Source organism: Oncorhynchus masou, chromosome 9 (assembly GCF_036934945.1).
Source record: "Oncorhynchus masou masou isolate Uvic2021 chromosome 9, UVic_Omas_1.1, whole genome shotgun sequence".
Classification (NCBI taxonomy): Eukaryota; Metazoa; Chordata; class Actinopteri; order Salmoniformes; family Salmonidae; genus Oncorhynchus; species Oncorhynchus masou.
Window position 1 is genome coordinate 19000160 of NC_088220.1, and position 20866 is coordinate 19021025.

Genomic DNA, 20866 nt, shown 5'->3' on the forward strand with positions numbered 1-20866 from the left:
GATCTGGGGCTCCATGCAAGATCTCACCCCGTGGGGTTAAAATGATCACAAGAACGGTGAGCAAAAATCCCAGAACCACACGGGGGAACCTAGTGAATGACCTGCAGAGAGCTGGGACCAAAGTAACAAAGCCTACCATCAGTAACACACTATGCCGCCAGGGACTCATATCCTGCAGTTCCAAACGTGTCTCCCTGCTTAAAGCCAGTACATGTCCAGGCCCGTCTGAAGTTTGCTAGAGAGCATTTGGATGATCCAGAAGAAGATTAGGAGAATGTCATATGGTCAGATGAAACCAAAATATAACTTTTTGGTAAAAACTCAACTCATCGTGTTTAGAGGACAAAGAATGCTGAGTTGCATCCAAAGAACACCATACCTACTGTGAAGCATAGGGGTGGAAACATCAAGCTTTGGGGCTTTGTTTCTGCAAAGGGACCAGGACGACTGATCCGTGTAAAGGAAAAAATGAATGGGGCCATGAATCGTGAGATTTTGAGTGAAAACCTCCTTCCATCAGCAAGGGCATTGAAGATGAAACGAGGCTGGGTCTTTCAGCATGACAATGATCCCAAACACACCGCCCGGGCAATGAAGGAGTGGCTTCGTAAGAAGCATTTCAAGGTCCTGGAGTGGCCTAGCCAGACTCCAGATCTCAACCCCATAGAAAATCTTTGGAGGGAGTTGAAAGTCCGTATTGCCCAGCAACAGCCCCAAAACATCACTGCTCTAGCGGAGATTTCCATGGAGGAATGGGCCAAAATACCAGCAACAGTGTGTGAAAACCTTGTGAAGACTTAGAGAAAATGTTTGACCTCTGTTATATACCCTTTGTTGACAATGACAAAGTATTGAGATAAACTTTTGTTATTGACCAAATACTTATTTTCCACTATAATTTGTAAATAAATTCATTAAAAATCCTACAATGTGATTTTCTGGATTTCTTTTCTTCTCATTTTGTCTGTCATAGTTGAAGTGTACCTATGATGAAAATTACAGGCCTCTCATCTTTTTAAGTGGGAGAACTTGCACAATTGGTGGCTGACTAAATACTTTTTTGCCCCACTGTATATCTATGGAGGCAACTTCAGAGTATTCCACACAAATAACTTTATTGATACAGTGCACATGGGAAAGCTTTTGGAATGTACACATGCCCTTTTAAACCCATTCTCCCTCTCTTTGTGTGGTCCGACCTGCCAGTAATGAGATGCTCAGCCACCTAGAAGCTCAGTTCAGAACAGCAAGATGTGTTCGTGAAATTCCTAATGGAATCGGGGGGGGCTCTTTCAAACAGCACCACAACAGCATGTTTTAGGATACTTTGCCATTTCACAGAGGGTGAGGTGAACTTACATAAAGCAGATGCTTGTTGGCATTGGCCTCCTGAAGTGCGTTGAAGATCTTGATGATCCCATACCTGGCGTTCTGCTGTCCTACCAGGTTCTGTAGTGCATCTGAAAGACAGTTAGCATGCTGTATGTGGTTGTTTTACCTACCTTAGTCGAATGACCTGACTAAGTCACCATGGATAAGAGCGTCTGCTAAATTACCAAATTGTAAAATGTAAAAATGTCCACATTCAGAGATCCAGCCACAGATACCCATCAGATCTAAGAGCAACATGTCTGCATAAAAAGTCAAATAGGGGGTGCTTATATTTTCCCTGTCTCACACATGTACCAGTGTGTAACCTGTACAGTGTGTGGTGTGAAATGGAGCATACAATATACAGGTAACTGCCAAAATAATGGATGGACACAAAGTATATGGTTAAATAAAGGTGAAAAAATAAAAAAATATTGAATGCGGCGTTTTCCACCACCATCAACTAAACACCAAATGATGGAATTTCTCATGGAAGAATGGTGTCACATCCCTCCAATAGAATTCCAGACACTTGTGGAATCTATGCCAAGGTGCATTGAAGCTATTACGGCTCGTGATGCCCCAACGCCCTATTAAGACACTTTATGTTGAGGTTTATTTTGCGGTTGCTGTTAGCGAAGTATTTGTATAATTTATTTTACCAGGTCTGTTTTGCTCATCTTAAACAATAGATTGTGCTGAGCAAATTGGCCCTTGTATTACACATATCATTAATCTCTCTCTTGAATAAGGCACCTTTCCCAGGGACATGAAACAAGCTAAAGTTATACCTCTGTATAAGAAGGGGATAAAGTCTGACCCTGGGAATTATAGGCCTGTATCTATCCTCTGTATAAATTCAAAGATCTACAAGATAGTAGCCACTAAAACAATTGGATACCACGAAATTAGAGATATATATATATATATAGTACATGAGCAAATGTATGAATGAATATGTTAATTAACAAACAGGGTCTGTACGATTTTCAGTCGGGTTTTAGAAAAACATACTCCACTGATTCATGTCTACTTGACTTCATCAGGAAAGAGATTGATGAGGGAAATCTGTGTGGAATGGTACTGCTTGACTTACAGAAGGCCTTTGATACAGTTAATCTCCAAACGGGGGTGGGGGTTAAGCAGTATCCCTCTAGGCTGGGTAAAGTCCTATTTATCAGGAAGGGAGGGAGCGGAGGTTAATGGTTCACGGTCTCAGGAAAAACCAATGAGTTGTGTCGTTCCGTAGGGGAGCATACTTGGGCCTCTGCTGTTTTTATTGTATATTAACGACATGAAAGATGCTTGTTCTTGCAGTCTTTTTCTTTATGCGGATGACTACACTTCTGGTGTCTCACAAAAGTAAAACTATGTTGGAGAGCGTACTTAGCACAGAGCTCACTAACATTAGCAAATGGCTTGGAGTTAATAAGCTATCTCTGCACTTAGGGAAAACTGAAGCAATTATTTTTGGATCCAGATCTACATTGTGTAGGTCGTCGGAAATCGGAGTGGAGTTAGGGGGTGAGGTGCTGACTACTAAAACCTCTGTTAGCTACTTGGTATGTATCATTGATGGAAGCTTGGGAGGTGTGAGCATGGCCAATAAGGTGCTAGGGAAGGTTAATGCCAGGACTAAGTATTTGGCTAGAAAGTCCAGGCTGCTTGACTCCATGAAAGTGCTAGCTACTGCCCTCATTAAATGCCATTTTGACTATGCTAGTACTTCCTGGTTTGGGGGCTTATCTACATTTATGAAGGGGAAGCTCCAGATAGCCCAGAATAAGCTGTTCAGGGTAGTATTGAAGGTGAGTCCACGTACTCACATAGGCAGGAGCTGCTTTCAGGAACTAAACTGGCTGCCTGTGAGGCTATGGTGTCCCAGATTAGACTAGGTTTACAGGAGTATTTATGGTCCTGCCTGTTGAGACTAGGGTGTTCCAGATTAGACTAGGTTTACAGGAGTATTTATGGTCCTGCCTGTTGAGACTAGGGTGTCCCAGATTAGACTAGGTTTACAGGAGTATTTATGGTCCTACCTGTTGAGACTAGGGTGTCCCAGATTAGACTAGGTTTACAGGAGTATTTATGGTCCTGCCTGTTGAGACTAGGGTGTCCCAGATTAGACTAGGTTTACAGGAGTATTTATGGTCCTGCCTGTTGAGACTAGGGTGTCCCAGATTAGACTAGGTTTACAGGAGTATTTATGGTCCTGCCTGTTGAGACTAGGGTGTCCCAGATTAGACTAGGTTTACAGGAGTATTTATGGTCCTGCCTGTTGAGACTAGGGTGTCCCAGATTAGACTAGGTTTACAGGAGTATTTATGGTCCTGCCTGTTGAGACTAGGGTGTCCCAGATTAGACTAGGTTTACAGGAGTATTTATGGTCCTGCCTGTTGAGACTAGGGTGTCCCAGATTAGACTAGGTTTACAGGAGTATTTATGGTCCTGCCTGTTGAGACTAGGGTGTCCCAGATTAGACTAGGTTTACAGGAGTATTTATGGTTCTGCCTGTTGAGACTAGGGTGTCCCAGATTAGACTAGGTTTACAGGAGTATTTATGGTCCTGCCTGTTGAGACTACGGTGTCCCAGATTAGACTAGGTTTACAGGAGTATTTATGGTCCTACCTGTTGAGACTAGGGTGTTCCAGATTAGACTAGGTTTACAGGAGTATTTATGGTCCTGCCTGTTGAGACTAGGGTGTCCCAGATTAGACTAGGTTTACAGGAGTATTTATGGTCCTGCCTGTTGAGACTAGGGTGTCCCAGATTAGACTGGGTTTACAGGAGTATTTATGGTCCTGCCTGTTGAGACTAGGGTGTCCCAGATTAGACTAGGTTTACAGGAGTATTTATGGTCCTGCCTGTTGAGACTAGGGTGTTCCAGATTAGACTGGGTTTACAGGAGTATTTATGGTCCTGTGTCCAGATATCTAAGTGATTACTTTCCTCGTGTTAGGGATGCACTCTATCACAGCACCAGATCAGGTGTTGCTGACGTGTGCTTATACAGGTTCAGGAGTAATGCTGGGAAAGGTACTTTCTTGTATACTGTAGCCTCAGAATGGAATGAGTTGCCTCTGCCTATAAATACAACATCCTCTCTGGGCAGCTTTAAAAATAAAGTAAAATTATGTTTGATGTCCTCTGTGCCCATATGAATAACCCCTATAAATGTAACTGGATTGATGAGATAGATGTTCCTCTCTGTTTTTGTTTTATTATTGTTTCACAGCCATACTGTGTTGGATCTTGTCTAGCCATCTTGTGTCAAGAGGACCACAATGGAAATAAGTCGCAGACTTTGTGTGTTATCCTCAATGATTTTATTAATGTGTATGTATGGCTTTTAAGTTGTATGTGTGCTTGTTTTTTTTTAATTGTCAAATTAATAAACTAAAAGATCCAATAATCCAATTGAAACAGAAACTTTTGTTTCAAAACCAACACCAGACTCCACCCCACACCCCTTGAGTACTGGTCCATGTCAGATATCAATCTCTAGCTTGGTTAACGCGCACACCCTTGTGGAACAGGGAGTTACAGCCACAAAAATCAACATTGTAGAATAAATACATTTAACTCCTGCGCACATGATTTTACCTCTGCAAACGAATCATAACATGTATTTGAAGAAAAAGGTCTGACCAAAACATTGTTAATAAATGTGCAGAGATGACACCTGTATGGCAGGAGGGAAGACCTACCTGGGATATTGTCTAGCAGCTTCTGTTGAGCTCTCTCCTTGGTCTCCCGACGTTCTGTGTCGGACCGAGCCTTGATTTGGGGGGCCAGTTTTCCGTTGGGCCAGAATGTGTCGCGGAAAATGTTGATGTAGCAAACAATCATCTGCTCACTGAAGATCCAGTTGACAGTGTCTCGAATCTGCCTGATGGTGTAGGGAGGGAAGGTTTTGACAAAAGCCTCTACATTACAGTATTAGCTAACATTACTCTGCATGTTCAGAGCACAGCCACAACAACCCATTGCAGTGCATATCTGGAACACCCAGTCTGATAGCTGTGGTAAACATAACCCTAGTTGTGCAGTTTGACTTGTTAAATAAGCTAAACGATCTCAATCAGAGGGATATCACAGAGAGAAGGAGATTGATCCAAGAGTCCACAAACCCCTTGCATCAGTGTGTGAATCGTGGTAGGGTCAGAGTCAGCTAATGTGCCCTTGAGCAAGGGACTTAAACCTAAATACTCCAAGGTCACCATCGATAATGGCAGACCCTGGATGTGACATTACTCCGAGGGCATCTCAGGGGGAGTGGGGATATGAAAAATACACTTTTCCAATTCACACGTGCATATAATGACAAATATAAAATCCCCCACCCAATTATTACTTTTGACCAGAACCTAATAGGTGAATAGGGTGCCATTTGGGACACAGCCTGGGAAAGTCTACGCACCATTTAGAGCCGTGGGTTAGGGTGCAGAATAAGACGATAACAGAAAAAGACAATAACAGCATAACTTTTTATGGCTGCAGGGGCAGTATTGAGTAGCTTGGATGAAAGGTGCCCAGAGTAAACGGCCTGCTCCTCAGTCCCAGTTGCTAATATATGCATAGTATTATTAGTATGGGATAGAAAACACTGAAGTTTCTAAAACTGTTTGAATGATGTCTTGAGTATAACAGAACTCATATGGCAGGCAAAAACCTGAGAAGAAATCCAAACAGGAAGTGGGAAATCTGAGGTTGGTCAATTTTTAACCCAGCCCCTATTGAATACACAGTGGAATATGGATAAAGTTGAACTTCCTAGGGCTTCCACTAGAAGTCAAGCGTCTTTAGAAACTTGAATGAGGCTTCTACTGTGTTGTGGAGCCGGATGGGAGCTCTTTGGAGTCAGTGGTCTGGCAGAGAACCAGGTCCTGGTCACACGCATTTCATATGATAGCGACCTGCGTTCCATGGCTTCTCTACAGACAGGAATTCTCCGGTTGGAACTTTATTGAAGAATTATGATAACATCCTAAAGATTGATTCTATTCATAGTTTGACAAGTTTCTTCGACCTGTAATATAACTTCTTAAAGTTTTCGTCTGAATGAACCTGCACGAGTGTTTGGATTTGTGTACTAAACGCGCTAACAAAAGTAGCTACTTGGACATAAATAATGGACATTATCGAACGAATTAAGCATTTATTGTGGAACTAGGATTCCTGGGAGTGCATTCTGATGAAGATCGTTAAAGGGAATATTTATAATGTGATTTCTGATGACTCCAACATGGCGGATAATTTTATTTATTTTCTGAGCGCCGTCTCAGATTATTGCATGGATTGCTTTTTCTGTAAAGTTTTTTTGAAATCTGACACAGCAGTTGCATTAAGGAGAGGTATATCTATATTTCCATGTCAAACGATTGTATTTATCGACATTTATAATGAGTATTTCTGTAAAATGATGTGGCTCTCTGCAATATCACCGGATGTTTTTGGAACTAGTGAACGTAACACGCCAATGTATACTGAGATTTTTTATATATAACATGAAGTCCTATGAGTGTCATCTGATGAAGATCATCAAAAGGTTAGTGATTAATTTTATCTCTATTTGTGCTTTTTGTGACTCCTCTCTTTGGCTGGAAAAATGGCTGAGTTTTTCTGTGAGTTGGTGGTCACCTAACAATCGTTTGTGGTGCTTTCGCTGTAAAGCCTATTTGAAATCGGACACTGTGAACCTTTAAAACGGTATACAATGTTTGTGGAATATGTTTGAGGAATTTTAATTACGAGATCTCTGTTCTGAATTTGGCGCCCTGCACTTTCACTGGCTGTTGTCATATCATCTCATTAATGGGATTGCAGCCCTAAAAAGATAACAGAATAAGACAATAAAATAACAAAATAAGACAGTAATAGAATAAGACAATAAAGACAATAACAGAGCCCTGCTTGTCACTCACCAACCGATGAGCTCTCGCTCTACAGATAGCTGGGATGTTTTAGTACAATACCACTCGCTGTCATATACACCAGCGTTCCCCAAAAACCGGGCCGCGGACCGGCACATTCACTACCGGCAGCACGGAAAGGATAAATATAAATGATAATTATTTTTTTAAACGGTAAAATAAAATACCTGTTGAATTCTTTGAGCGAAGAAAACCTGAACAAGAATGACAGAAGCAAGTCTTGAAAGCCACGTCAACAAACGTGGCTGCACCGAGAGCGTCATACTTCGTGGCAAGCTGTATTGCTAAGGCCAAGAAGCCTTTCACTCTTGGCAAGTTGATGATTCTACCTGCTGCTAAGGACATTTGCCCTGAACTCACAGGAGATACTGCAGCTAAAAAGATAGCAGGTTCCTCTTTCGGCGACCACCGTCACTAGGCGAATTGATGAAATAGCGGAGGACGTTGAGGCACAATTGTTAGAGAGGCTTAACGAGTCACTGTGGTATGCAATCCAGGTTGACGAACCTACCGATGTTGACAACAAGGCAATACTTCTTGTTTATGTGCAATATACATTTCAGGATGTTGTGTATGAGGATATGTTGTGTGTGCTGTCCCTGCCGACAAACAACAGCCACAGAACTATTCTAGTCTTTGGATGATTACAGTCGTGGCCAAAAGTTCTGAGAATGACACAAATATTAATTTCCAAAGTTTGCTGCTTCAGTGTCTTTAGATATTTTTGTCAGATGTTACTATGGAATACTGAAGTATAATTACAAGCATTTCATAAGTGTCAAAGGCTTTTATTGACAATTACATGGAGTTGATGCAAAGAGTCAATATTTGCAGTGTTTGACCCTTCTTTTTCAAGACCTCTGCAATCCGCCCTGGCATGCTGTCAATTAACTTCTGGGCCACATCCTGACTGATGGCAGTCCATTCTTGCATAATCAATGCTTGGAGTTTGTTAGAATTTGTGGGTTTTTGTTTGTCCACCTGCCTCTTGAGGATTGACCACAAATTCTCAATGGGATTAAGGTCTGATGAGTTTCCTGGCCATGGATCCAAAATATTGATGTTTTGTTCCCCAAGCCACTTAGTTATCACTTTTGCATTATGGCAAGGTGCTCCATCATGCTGGAAAAGGCATTGTTCGTCACCAAACTGTTCCTGGATGATTGGGAGAAGTTGCTCTCGGAGGATGTGTTGGTACCATTCTTTATTCGGGGTGGCAGGGTAGCCTAGTGGTTAGAGCATTGGACTAGTAACCGGAAGGTTGCAAGTTCAACCCCCCGAGCTGACAAGGTACAAATCTGTCGTTCTCCCCCTGAACAGGCAGTTAACCCACTGTTCCTAGGCAGTCATTGAAAATAAGAATTTGTTCTTAACTGAGTTGCCTAGTTAAATGAAGGTAAAATAAAAAATAAATATTCATAGCTGAGCTCTTAGGCAAAATTGTGAGTGAGCCCACTCCCTTGGCTGAGAAGCAACCCCACACAAACAGTCTCGCTTTACTGTTGGCATGACACAGGACTGATGGTGGCGCTCAACTTGTCTTCTCCGGACAAGCTTTGTTCCGGATGCCCCAAACAATCGGAAAGGGGATTTATCGGAAAAATGACTTTACCCCAGTCCTCAGCAGTCCAATCCCTGTATCTTTTGCAGAATATCAGTCTGTCCCTGATGTTTTTCCTGGAGAGAAGTGGCTTCTTTGCTGCCCTTCTTGACACCAGGCCATCCTCCAAAAGTCTTCGCCTCACTGTGTGTGCTGATGCACTCACACCTGCCTGCTGCCATTCCTGAGCAAGCTCTGTACTGGTGGTGCCCCGGAGCGCAGCGGTCCTGGCGCTTGCTGGACTTTCTTGGGCGCCCTGAAGCCTTCTTCACAACAATTGAACCGCTATCCTCGAAGTTCTTGATGATCCGATCAATGGTTTATTTAGGTGCAACCTTACTGTCAGCAAAATCCTTGCCTGTGATGCCCTTTTTGTGCAAAACAATGATGACGGCACTTGTTTCCTTGCAGGTAACCATGGCTGACAGAGGAAGAACAATTCCAAGCACCACCCTCCTTTTGAAGCTTCCAGTCTGTTATTCAAATTCAAATCAGCATGACAGAGTGATCTCCAGCCTTGTCCTCATCAACACTCACACCTGTGTTAACCTCACTAGGGTAGGGGGCAGCATTCAGAATTTGGGATGAAAAGTGTGCCCAAAGTAAACGACCTGCTACTCAGGTCCAGAAGCTAGGATATGCATATAATTGGTAGATTTGGATAGAACACACTAAAGTTTCCAAAACTGTTAAAATAATGTCTGTGAGTATAACAGAACTGAGGAAAATCCATCCAAGAAAGTGCTATTATTTTGAAATGTCTCTTTTCCATTGAAAGCCTATCCACCATACAAAGACTAATGACACAGTTCACGATCTCGATGGCTTCCACAACATGTGGCCAGTCTTTAGGCATTGTTTCAGGCTTTAACTCTGAAAAATTAGGGAGGAAAAGCACTTTCAATGAGTGGACAGTGGAAATTTCCAGACATGAGTCCAGCGTGTGACCGGGAGTGCGCCTTTGTTTCTCCTTCTCTATTGACGAAGCTTTTGTCTGGTTGAAATATGATCGATTATTTATGACAAAAACAACCTGAGGATTGATTATAAACATCGTTTGACATGCTTCAATGAACATTTATGGTATTTTTTTCTTTTTTGATTTTTCGTCTGTGTTGCGACTGCGCTTTTTTCCAATGTATTACTGAACAAAACGCACCAACAAAACAGAGTTTTTGAATATAAAGAGACTATCGAACAAAACAAACATTTATTGGGTAACTGGGAGTTTTGTGAGTGCAACCATATGAAGATCATAAAAGGTAAGCAATTAATTGTAACGATATTTCTGACTTTTGTTACCCGTTAACTTGGCTGGTTACCGTTTGTAATGATTTGTCTGCTGGGCGCCGTTCTCAGATAATCACATGGTATGCTTTCGGCATAAAATATTTTTGAAATTTGACACAGTGGTTGGATTAACAAGAAGTTAATCTTTAAACCGATGTTTAACACTTGTATGTTTCATTAATTTTTACAATGAGTATTTCTGTATTTGAATTTGTCACTCTGCAATTTAACTGGATGTTGGCCAGGTGGGACGGTAGCGTCCCACACCCCCTAGAGAGGTTAACGAGAGAATCACTGACATGATGTCAGCTGTTCCTTTGGTGGCAGGGCTGAAATACAGTGGAAATGTTTGATGGCAATTTGCAATTAATTGCAATTCATCTGATCACTCTTCATAACATTCTGGAGTATATGCAAATTGCCATCATACCAACAGAGGCAGCAGACTGAAAATTAATATTTGTGTCATTCTCAAAACTTTTGACTTATCATATACACAGAAGTCAGATGGCAGGGGGAGATGGCTTGCCTTATCATATACACAGAAGTCAGATGGCAGGGGGAGATGGCTTGCCTTATCATATACACAGAAGTCAGATGGCAGGGGGAGATGGCTTGACAGAGTGTTTGAGTTACGAGAGCCACTGCAGAGATTTCTTTCAGAAAAAAACATCACCACTGGCAGCACATTTCAATGACAAGGAATGGGTCGCAAAAGCGACCTGTATTCAACCTGCTCAACGAACTCAATCTGTCACTTCAGGGGAGAATGACAGCTGTCTTTAAGTTGGCAGATAAAGTGGTTGTATTCAAAGACAAACTGGAACTGTGAGGACGGCGAGCGGACAGGGGCATATTTGAAATGTTCCAAACATTAGCGGGGATTTTGGGAGAGACAGAGACGTCTTTCTCCCAGCTGGTGCGAGATCACCTAGCTTCACTGTCAATGGAGTTTGAGCGTTACTTCCCAACCGCAAAAGACCCACGAAGTGTGAAGGAATGGTTCCGCAACCCATTTGTGAATGTCCCAGGTGAATTGTCCATGTCCGTGCAGGAAGTAGATCAAATCCTTGAGGTTGTAAATGACGGTGGCCTTAAAAGTATGTTTGAGAACTTCATCTCTGCCGACCTTCTGGATTAAAATCCAGGCTGAATATCCTGAGAGCCACAAAAGCACAACGTTCCTTCCATTTCCAACATCCGATCTCTGCGAAGCAGGGTTTTCCGCAATGATGGCAACAAAAACAAAATTACAGAGTAGACTGGACATACGGAACATGTCACTGTCTCCCATCATCCCTAGATGGGACCATCTTGTTGCTGGGAAACAAGCGCAGGGCTCCCACTGGTGAGTTACAATGTTTTTATTATATGATTAGAGAAAAATATGCACTTTGTTTTTATGTTTCTACTTAAACTAAAATGTTATGAAAAAGCGGCTATACAAAAACTTCTAGGCCTAATTGATATTCCGAAGGCCGGTCCGGGAAAATTGTGTCTACATGAGACCGGTCCGTGGTACAAAAAAGGTTGAGGACCGCTGATATAGACCTTAATAAACCTAGCCCCTTCCCAGATCTGGGTGTACTCTTTGCTTCACACACTGGCAGGAAATAAGAGCATAAATCTGATAAAACATTTTCATAAAAAGAGTGATACTTACTTGTTTATTGTCCTTCCAAACGTGACTTGAACTAGTGCAATTAGAGTTTTTCGTACCCATTTAAACACTGAGAATAAAAGAAAACAAACAATATCACAGAGTGCCAGGCTGATAGCAAGAGGTGACTAGATTAAATAACAGATCCATTAACAAAGTTAGTTTCCAATAACAACAAACAAGGATATAATCTATCCCTTTCAAAATTGCTTTGAACAATTCATTTGATTTAAAGAACACAGACATAACATACACAAACCACACACTCAGTCGACTGAGGTGAAAATGACACTGTAGTGTCCCCCAAATGGCACCCTATTCCTTTTATAGTGCACTGCTTTAGACCAGGGCCCTCTCAAAAATAGTGCACTACAAAAGGGAATAGGGTGTCATTTGGGATGCTGGCATAGCGTAGAGGTTCCACTCACTTCCTCTGAGCTCAAAGATCTCTCCTATGAGCATGAAGCAGGGTTCAGCCAGAGCGTCTTTCTTCCCATCAGCCTCGTCTCCATAGTCAGATAGGTCACTGTCATCCTCCGCCTCCTCCTGTTGGGGAAAAAGGAGTTAGTGTGTATGTGTCTCTCTGTGAGAAAGACTAAAAGGACATACATACATATTAGTCCCACCACCCCAGCCAGCAGGTCTCCTGATGTGATGGTGCTTACTAACCTCGGTGTGTGAGAAGAAGTCTCCAGACAGTCTCTCCAGGAAGGAGGCCAGGGAGAAGGAGGATTTCTTGTGGATGTCCATGACCTTCAGGTGCTCTGGGGAGGGGCTGAGGAAGGCATAGAGCGCCTCACTCTGACACATCCGCTCGTCTGTCAGCATTTTCTATACATGGTGGAGAAAACAGCTGCAGATTAGACTAGCTGTGTCCCAATTGACCCCCTATCCCATAGGTCCCTAGCAGGGACAGAGTTGGAGTCTGGGCTACATCCCAAAGGCTCTGGTCAAATGTAGTGCACTATATTTTGTCATCAAAAAGAAAGGAGGACCAAACCAAGGCACTCTTAATATAATGAATTAAAATGTTGATTTGTATGGCATGTTCAATGGAAACAGCGCTTAAAAACTATATATTGGGAATAGGGTGCCATTTGAGACACAGTCGATGCTAATAACTATGGAACTTGACGAGTGCAAATCAATGAGGCAAACAAACAAAATCCTCATCATTCTCGTAATAGTAAAGCTTTCCATCATAACTAACATTGTTGTAAAAGCTTGTAAAGAATGTGCTCAATTTAATCTCAAACTTTGACTCTCATCTCCAAACTTAATACATTGTGGTTGTGTCTCATTTTTCATTTTTTTTTCTCCCGACATTGAAAGAGCCTAGCTTGAAATCCTGATGGCCAATCGACATGCCGTGAGAACAGCAGGAACGCGCCACTCCAATAATACAAATTAATTTCCTATCAGACAGAAACATTTTGAAATGAGGAAACAAACTACCTGAGCTCCCAAAGGTAGCTATATGTGACATCATCAACTCAAATTACATCTCCTGTTCTGAAAAATTATGTCCTTAGGAGACCGATACTGAGAAATGCCTTCCACAAACAAAACACTGATTTGATTGACGTTTTCACTATGATGTGTGGTTGAACAGTGTTGGCAGAGAGTGACTTACTTGTAAAAAGCTGTTGAGCTGGTTTTTGGACTTTTCAAGGAATTTTTGGTCAATTGACTTGAATGGCAGTTTACTGACGGAGGGAAGCTGGACTTTTTTCAAGGTAGGGAAACACTGCATAAAGAATATAAAATCAAAGAGAGGACAGAGAGAGAACAAGAGGAGTTATGTTTCAGTCTTCAAGTCTCGTTGTTTGTAGCACCTCATGAAATGCAGTGGCATGGTGACTCACTCCATCTCCATGGCAACCGGCCGGTGGAAGCATTGTTAGGGTGATTATCAGATGGCAGGCAGTGATATTTGAAACAAACGGCTGTGATGTAGCAGTGCAGGACTGTGGTAATTAAAAGGCTGTTGTTGGGGGGCAGACAGAGGGTGAGTCAGAGACGCTAGCTAGGCAGGCAAAAACATTAGCATGGAGGATCCGTTACCTCAGTCAGTTTTCGGTGCAGGGCCTGGAACTCTATGAGCTTCCTGGTGACACTCCAGCGGCTGTTCTTAGAGTCGTCTCCCTCCAGCAGGCTCACTGAGACGCAGTAGCAAGGCATCTGCTCTCCATTCTCCTCTACTGCCTGGTGGGGGATAGGGGACACAGAGGGAATCATTTCCCTTTATTTCACTGCAAAGAATGAGTTGTGGACACAGAGTTAGAACATGGTCAGAGAGTATGGTCAATGGCTACAGTAGGGTGAGACCAAGTGGTCAGAGAGTATGGTCAATGGCTACAGTAGGGTGAGACCAAGTGGTCAGAGAGTGTGGTCAATGGCTACAGTAGGGTGAGACCAAGTGGTCAGAGAGTGTGGTCAATGGCTACAGTAGGGTGAGACCAAGTGGTCAGAGAGTGTGGTATGGTAGAAAATGGCAAGATTGTGTTTTAATACGGTTTATGCATCGAATAAGGTTTCTCAGTACACGCTCATCTGTGGAGTTGGACCTCTGGGGCTTGGCGCTGGCAATTGATTTAGAATGTCTTGGTGAAAAAACCTACAGCCTGCACTCCAAAGAATGAGTTGGTGTTTGTGTACCAGGGAGGAGATGTCTCCGGTACGGACAGCTGATAAGAAGAACCTTGTATTTGGGGCCAAACCCTGGATCCTATACAATTAGAACAGTCTTCACAGCAAATGCAATCTGGCTGGGGGGTTACTCCTTTCTGACATACAAAACTTCACCTCGAGAGCCAACCCACACATTAGTTGTTTGTCATGAAGACTCAGGAGGATGTACTTTGCTATAAAGGTTGTAACCCAACTCTGCTCGTTGGGCTCTTAAATCACCATTGAGTGACCGTTAATGCTCCATTATAGCAATAATTAAAGAAATCTAAAAGTCTATCTTTTGGTAAGAATAATTCCAAGACAATGGCCAATGGTTACAGTAGGATAAGAGCAAGGTGTACTGAAGGGAAAAAAATGGGGCCTTGATCCAGGTGGTGACCAAGAACTCAACCAGTGGCGGATATAGATATAGGCGACATGGGCAGCCGCCGAGGGTGGCATCTTGCTGAGGGCGGCACGGGGCACCTGCACAAAAAATAAAATAATGAAATGGTGACATTTGCGCGATCGGTTTTCTATCGCTCATTTGTCAATGATATCATGTCACCCGGTGGGACTGTGGGTCAATTGACCTTGTCGGAGTGCTAAATCGTTAAGAATAATATAAAACCAGTCTGCACACCAGCAAGGTTAATTGGTTTAGTCTAGACTCTTGGTTGACAGTGTTGGGGGATGGGTAATGTATTGATGCTCGAGTGCCAAATCAACACAAATTTGTTTCTATTTGTCTTTGTTACTTCTTTTTGATATTTATGGGTCTTATTTTTTGTGTGTATATGTGTATTATATATACACATACAAGTTTGAAATGTTATGATTATTTATTAGTGTAGTTCCAAATGTTGGAATAAAAATGAGTTAGTGCAGAACGGTGCTTTTTTAATTTTTGTTGGGGGGGGAGCTCATGGCTGGATTCTTGCTCTGACGTGCACTGTCAACTGTGGGACTTTATACAGACAGTTGTGTGCCTTTCCAAATCATGTGCAATCCAATATACCACAGGTGGACTCCAATCAAGTTGTGGAAACATCAAGGATGATCAATGGAAACAGGATGCACCGGTATTCAATTCCGAGTCTCATAGTAAACTGTCTGAATAGATGTTTTATTATTTTGAATACATTTGCAAAAATTTATAAAAACATGTTTTCGCTTTATCATTATTAGGGTATTGTATATAGATTGGTGAGAAAAAAAAACATGTCATCCATTTTTAAAGAAAGTCTAACCGAACAAAATGTGAGAAAAAAATCAAGACTTTTTGCTAGGTATCGTTAGTCGGCTGTACCTGAGCCAAAACTCTGGTATTTTCCATACTATAGCTTGTTCTCTCGGCAGTGGTTTTTCAACCAGTGTGCTGGATTGACTTAGAAACACCCGTGCAGAAAGAAAATCAAATAATACATTGAATGGCACATGGTTACATCTGGATGGTTGCTTCAAGTCAGGTGCGCTCCGGCTGTTGTTACATTTGAGGGGTGCGCATCACGAGTAAAGTCATTTGTATCATTTTACTTCACCAATTAGAACAGGCAAATCGGATTAGTGTTAGCAGTACCCCAGCCTCTGCCATAGAAACAAACGGTGTGGCTTCCACTTTGTGGTTCCACCTTTACAATGTAGAAAACCGCTTATTTCTAGACCTTTCCGTTCAAAAGTAAGACCTATTTTATGTTTTTCGCTCTTAAGTATTAGCCCATTTTTGTCAATTTTCACCTAAAACGATATACCCAAATCTAACCGCCTGTAGCTCGGGCACTGAAGCAAGGATATGCATATTATTGGTACCATTTAAAAGGAAACACTTTGAAGTTTATGGAAATGTGAAAGGAATGTAGTAGAACACAATAGTTCTGGTAAAAGATAAAACATTTTTTTTTTTTTTTTTAAATACCGTTATTTTGCATTTTTTTGTACCATTATCTTTGAAATGCAAGAGAAAGGCCGTAATGTATTATTACAGCCCAGGTGCAATTGAGATTTTGGCCACTAGATGGCATTAGTGTATATGCAAAGTTTTAGACTGATTCAATGAACCATTGCATTTCTGTAAAACAAATTGTATCAAGACTGCCCAAATGTCCCTAATGTTTATTAATAACTTTATGTTCAAAATTGTGCACTCTCCTCAAACAATAGCATGGTATTATTTCACTGTAATAGCTACTGTAAATTGGACAGTGCAGTTCGATTAACAATAATTTAAGCTTTCTGCCAATATCAGATATGTCTATGTCCTGGGAGATTTTCTTGTTACTTACAACCTCATGCTAATCGCATTAGCCTATGTTAGCTCAACCGTCCCGAGAAAGGGACACCGATCCCGAATAAGTCAATTGACTTGCCTAGTTAAATAATAAGGTAAAAAATAAAAAATTGCACTAAATACATTTGTGACAGAATCTTTTATCACATCGAGGTTTGTCACGGTTCAACAAAGGTTGGGAACCAGTGTTCTAGGGATGTGCATCTTTCCCTTTCAAGACGATTCAAAAAATATCTAGAAACATGGGCTCCAATACAGGAACGATACATTTTAGTTTGAAACAATTCGGAGAGATGTGATTTGATTAGAGAACGAATCGATGCGATTCGATGCACCAGCATTTGTTGCATAAACATATTACATTTTCCATTCTAAATTAAAATCTTCTGCTCATGGAACTCATGAGCTGGGCCTCTCTGAGATGTATTCGTCTGAACCAAGGGGCCAGGGTTCTGGTCTAGAAGCTCCTACAATTTTGCTTCGGTACTGCAGTTTAACTGACGCCCAGCCAAGAAACACCATTTCCATACACTGTCACATAGATGTCAGATTTGAACATTCCCAATCAGACACTTTAGTCCTCACCTTTATGCACAAAACAGCCATTGAGTTTTTCAAATAATTGTAGCTGGGGCAGATTTTTCCCCATCACTCACAGCCGAAGATATTACAATTTTATACTAATTTCAGGTCTGTCATGTTTTTGGATGAAGATCAAAACTTTTTTTTATCATGGCTCTCGTCTCTCTGCAGACCACATATAGTGAGCAACATGTTTGCAACTAGAAATAGCAGTATCAAATCGTAATACATATTGAATAGTGAAGGGAAAGGGGATAGCTAGTCAGTTGTCAATACATATTGAATAGTGAAGGGAAAGGGGATAGCTAGTCAGTTGTCAATACATATTGAATAGTGAAGGGAAAGGGAATAGCTAGTCAGTTGTCAATACATATTGAATAGTGAAGGGAAAGGGGATAGCTAGTCAGTTGTCAACACATATTGAATAGTGAAGGGAAAGGGGATAGCTAGTCAGTTGTCAATACATATTGAATAGTGAAGGGAAAGGGAATAGCTAGTCAGTTGTCAACACATATTGAATAGTGAAGGGAAAGGGGATAGCTAGTCAGTTGTCAATACATATTGAATAGTGAAGGGAAAGGGAATAGCTAGTCAGTTGTCAATACATATTGAATAGTGAAGGGAAAGGGAATAGCTAGTCAGTTGTCAATACATATTGAATAGTGAAGGGAAAGGGAATAGCTAGTCAGTTGTCAATACATATTGAATAGTGAAGGGAAAGGGGATAGCTAGTCAGTTGTCAATACATATTGAATAGTGAAGGGAAAGGGGATAGCTAGTCAGTTGTCAATACATATTGAATAGTGAAGGGAAAGGGGATAGCTAATCAGTTGTCAATACATAATGAATAGTGAAGGGAAAGGGGATAGCTAGTCAGTTGTCAATACATATTGAATAGTGAAGGGAAAGGGAATAGCTAGTCAGTTGTCAATACATATTGAATAGTGAAGGGAAAGGGGATAGCTAGTCAGTTGTCAATACATATTGAATAGTGAAGGGAAAGGGAATAGCTAGTCAGTTGCACAACACATTGAATAGTGAAGGGAAAGGGGATAGCTAATCAGTTGTCAATACATAATGAATAGTGAAGGGAAAGGGGATAGCTAGTCAGTTGTCAATACATATTGAATAGTGAAGGGAAAGGGAATAGCTAGTCAGTTGTCAATACATATTGAATAGTGAAGGGAAAGGGAATAGCTAGTCAGTTGTCAATACATATTGAATAGTGAAGGGAAAGGGAATAGCTAGTCAGTTGTCAATACATATTGAATAGTGAAGGGAAAGGGAATAGCTAGTCAGTTGTCAATACATATTGAATAGTGAAGGGAAAGGGAATAGCTAGTCAGTTGTCAATACATATTGAATAGTGAAGGGAAAGGGGATAGCTAGTCAGTTGTCAACACATATTGAATAGTGAAGGGAAAGGGGATAGCTAGTCAGTTGTCAACACATATTGAATAGTGAAGGGAAAGGGGATAGCTAGTCAGTTGTCAATACATATTGAATAGTGAAGGGAAAGGGGATAGCTAGTCAGTTGTCAATACATATTGAATAGTGAAGGGAAAGGGGATAGCTAGTCAGTTGTCAATACATATTGAATAGTGAAGGGAAAGGGGATAGCTAGTCAGTTGTCAATACATATTGAATAGTGAAGGGAAAGGGGATAGCTAGTCAGTTGTCAATACATATTGAATAGTGAAGGGAAAGGGGATAGCTAGTCAGTTGTCAATACATATTGAATAGTGAAGGGAAAGGGGATAGCTAGTCAGTTGCACAACACATTGAATAGTGAAGGGAAAGGGGATAGCTAGTCAGTTGTCAATACATATTGAATAGTGAAGGGAAAGGGGATAGCTAATCAGTTGTCAATACATATTGAATAGTGAAGGGAAAGGGGATAGCTAGTCAGTTGTCAATACATATTGAATAGTGAAGGGAAAGGGGATAGCTAGTCAGTTGTCAACACATATTGAATAGTGAAGGGAAAGGGGATAGCTAGTCAGTTGCACAACAATGCATTCAACCCAAATGTATCTTTCGCATTGAACCCAACCCCTCTGAATCAGAGATGGGGAGGAGTTTTTGGGGACTAACTGCCTTTCAAGGGCAGAACGGCAGATTTTTCCACCTTTCCGGCTTGGTTATTCAAACGCTCTTAACAACTAGGTTACCTGCCGCCCCCACACCTTCGGGACAATCACAATACGTATCGGGACCTAAGTATGGTGATAATGTTGTATCTTGAGGTCCCAGGCAATTCCCATTCCTAAAAAACAGTCACTGTATCAATTAGTATACTACTCTGTTATTATCTATGCATAGTCACTTTAATAACTCTACCTACATGTACATATTACCTTGAGCAACCGGTACCCTCTGTATATAGCCTTGCTATTGTTATTTTACTGCTGCTCTTTAATTAATTATTTGTTACTTTTATTTCTTATTGTTTTTTTTGTTTTTTTAACTGCATTGTTGGTTAAGGGCTTGTAAGTAAGCATTTCACTGTAAGGTAGACATCTGTTGTATTCGGCGCATGTGACAAATACAATTTAATATACCGTATCAATGAGGGTATGCTAAGAAAACACTCCAATGATGAGAACAAATTAACTCTGACTAAAGGACATCTTTAAAAGGTTGGCTGATTAGCTCATTACCATAATGAAGAATTGGAGACAATACTACCATGCTTAATTGAACATAACTACAAACACAAATTTGCTTTTGGCTGAGCAGAATCCGACATGGCTATTAGCTTAGCAGCATAGCATTAGGCCTTGGAGGGGGATTGTGCAGAGTGAACTTTGGAGAGTGGTGTCCTTTACATCCTCCTGTGTTTAGACATTTCACAGCCAATTAACAGACAAAGCATTAATCAAAGTGTGTCTCCCAGACTAAATGAAGCGTGAGGAGTAATATGCAAATGAGGCCCTCGTCCTTCCACATACCCGAACAGCTTAAATTGTATATAGCCTCGTCATTGTTATTTTATTGTGTTGCCATTTTTCCTTTTAGCAAATGTTTCTCACTTCCTTAAAATTGCATTGTTGGTTCAGTGTTTCACGGTAAGGTTGTTGTATACCAGTTGTATTCGGCCCATGTGAGAAATAAAATGTGACTTGAAGGAGATAAAAGGCGATCTCGTCTCATACAATGTACAATACAATGTAGGATCTTATATTTGAGCAAGTTTGCTACAGCGTGAAAATAACCCTGGGGCAATAGGTAATGTGAATAATAATATAATTCGTGGAGAAGGGAAAAATCAAGTCTCAAATGTCATAGTGGAAATTTAAAAACTTCAGAAGCCTTTTTAAACCTCAAATACACTAAATGCTTTACATTTCCTGCAATGCAGGACAGTTTTTCTGCAACTGGATGATCAAATTAAGATCCTACATCTGTAGTCCAATCAATAACACCATACAAATGATGACTGGGAATGTTTTATCCTTCCTTTCAGTTTTGT

The 20866-nt window shown here is 41.2% G+C and overlaps 1 protein-coding gene across 1 annotated transcript in view; it reads right to left on the reverse strand.

Moving 5' to 3' along the window:
• Positions 1-20866, reverse strand: part of snx25 (sorting nexin 25) — a 58072-nt gene that overhangs the window by 1673 nt on the left and 35533 nt on the right. Inside the window, exons 12-18 of the mRNA XM_064973392.1 lie at positions 13920-14060; positions 13489-13602; positions 12525-12686; positions 12284-12401; positions 11859-11925; positions 5080-5261; positions 1360-1460 (exon numbers count right to left, since the gene is read on the reverse strand). Coding sequence (XP_064829464.1) covers positions 1360-1460; positions 5080-5261; positions 11859-11925; positions 12284-12401; positions 12525-12686; positions 13489-13602; positions 13920-14060 — 885 coding nt within the window. The remainder of the gene's footprint in view (positions 1-1359; positions 1461-5079; positions 5262-11858; positions 11926-12283; positions 12402-12524; positions 12687-13488; positions 13603-13919; positions 14061-20866) is intronic.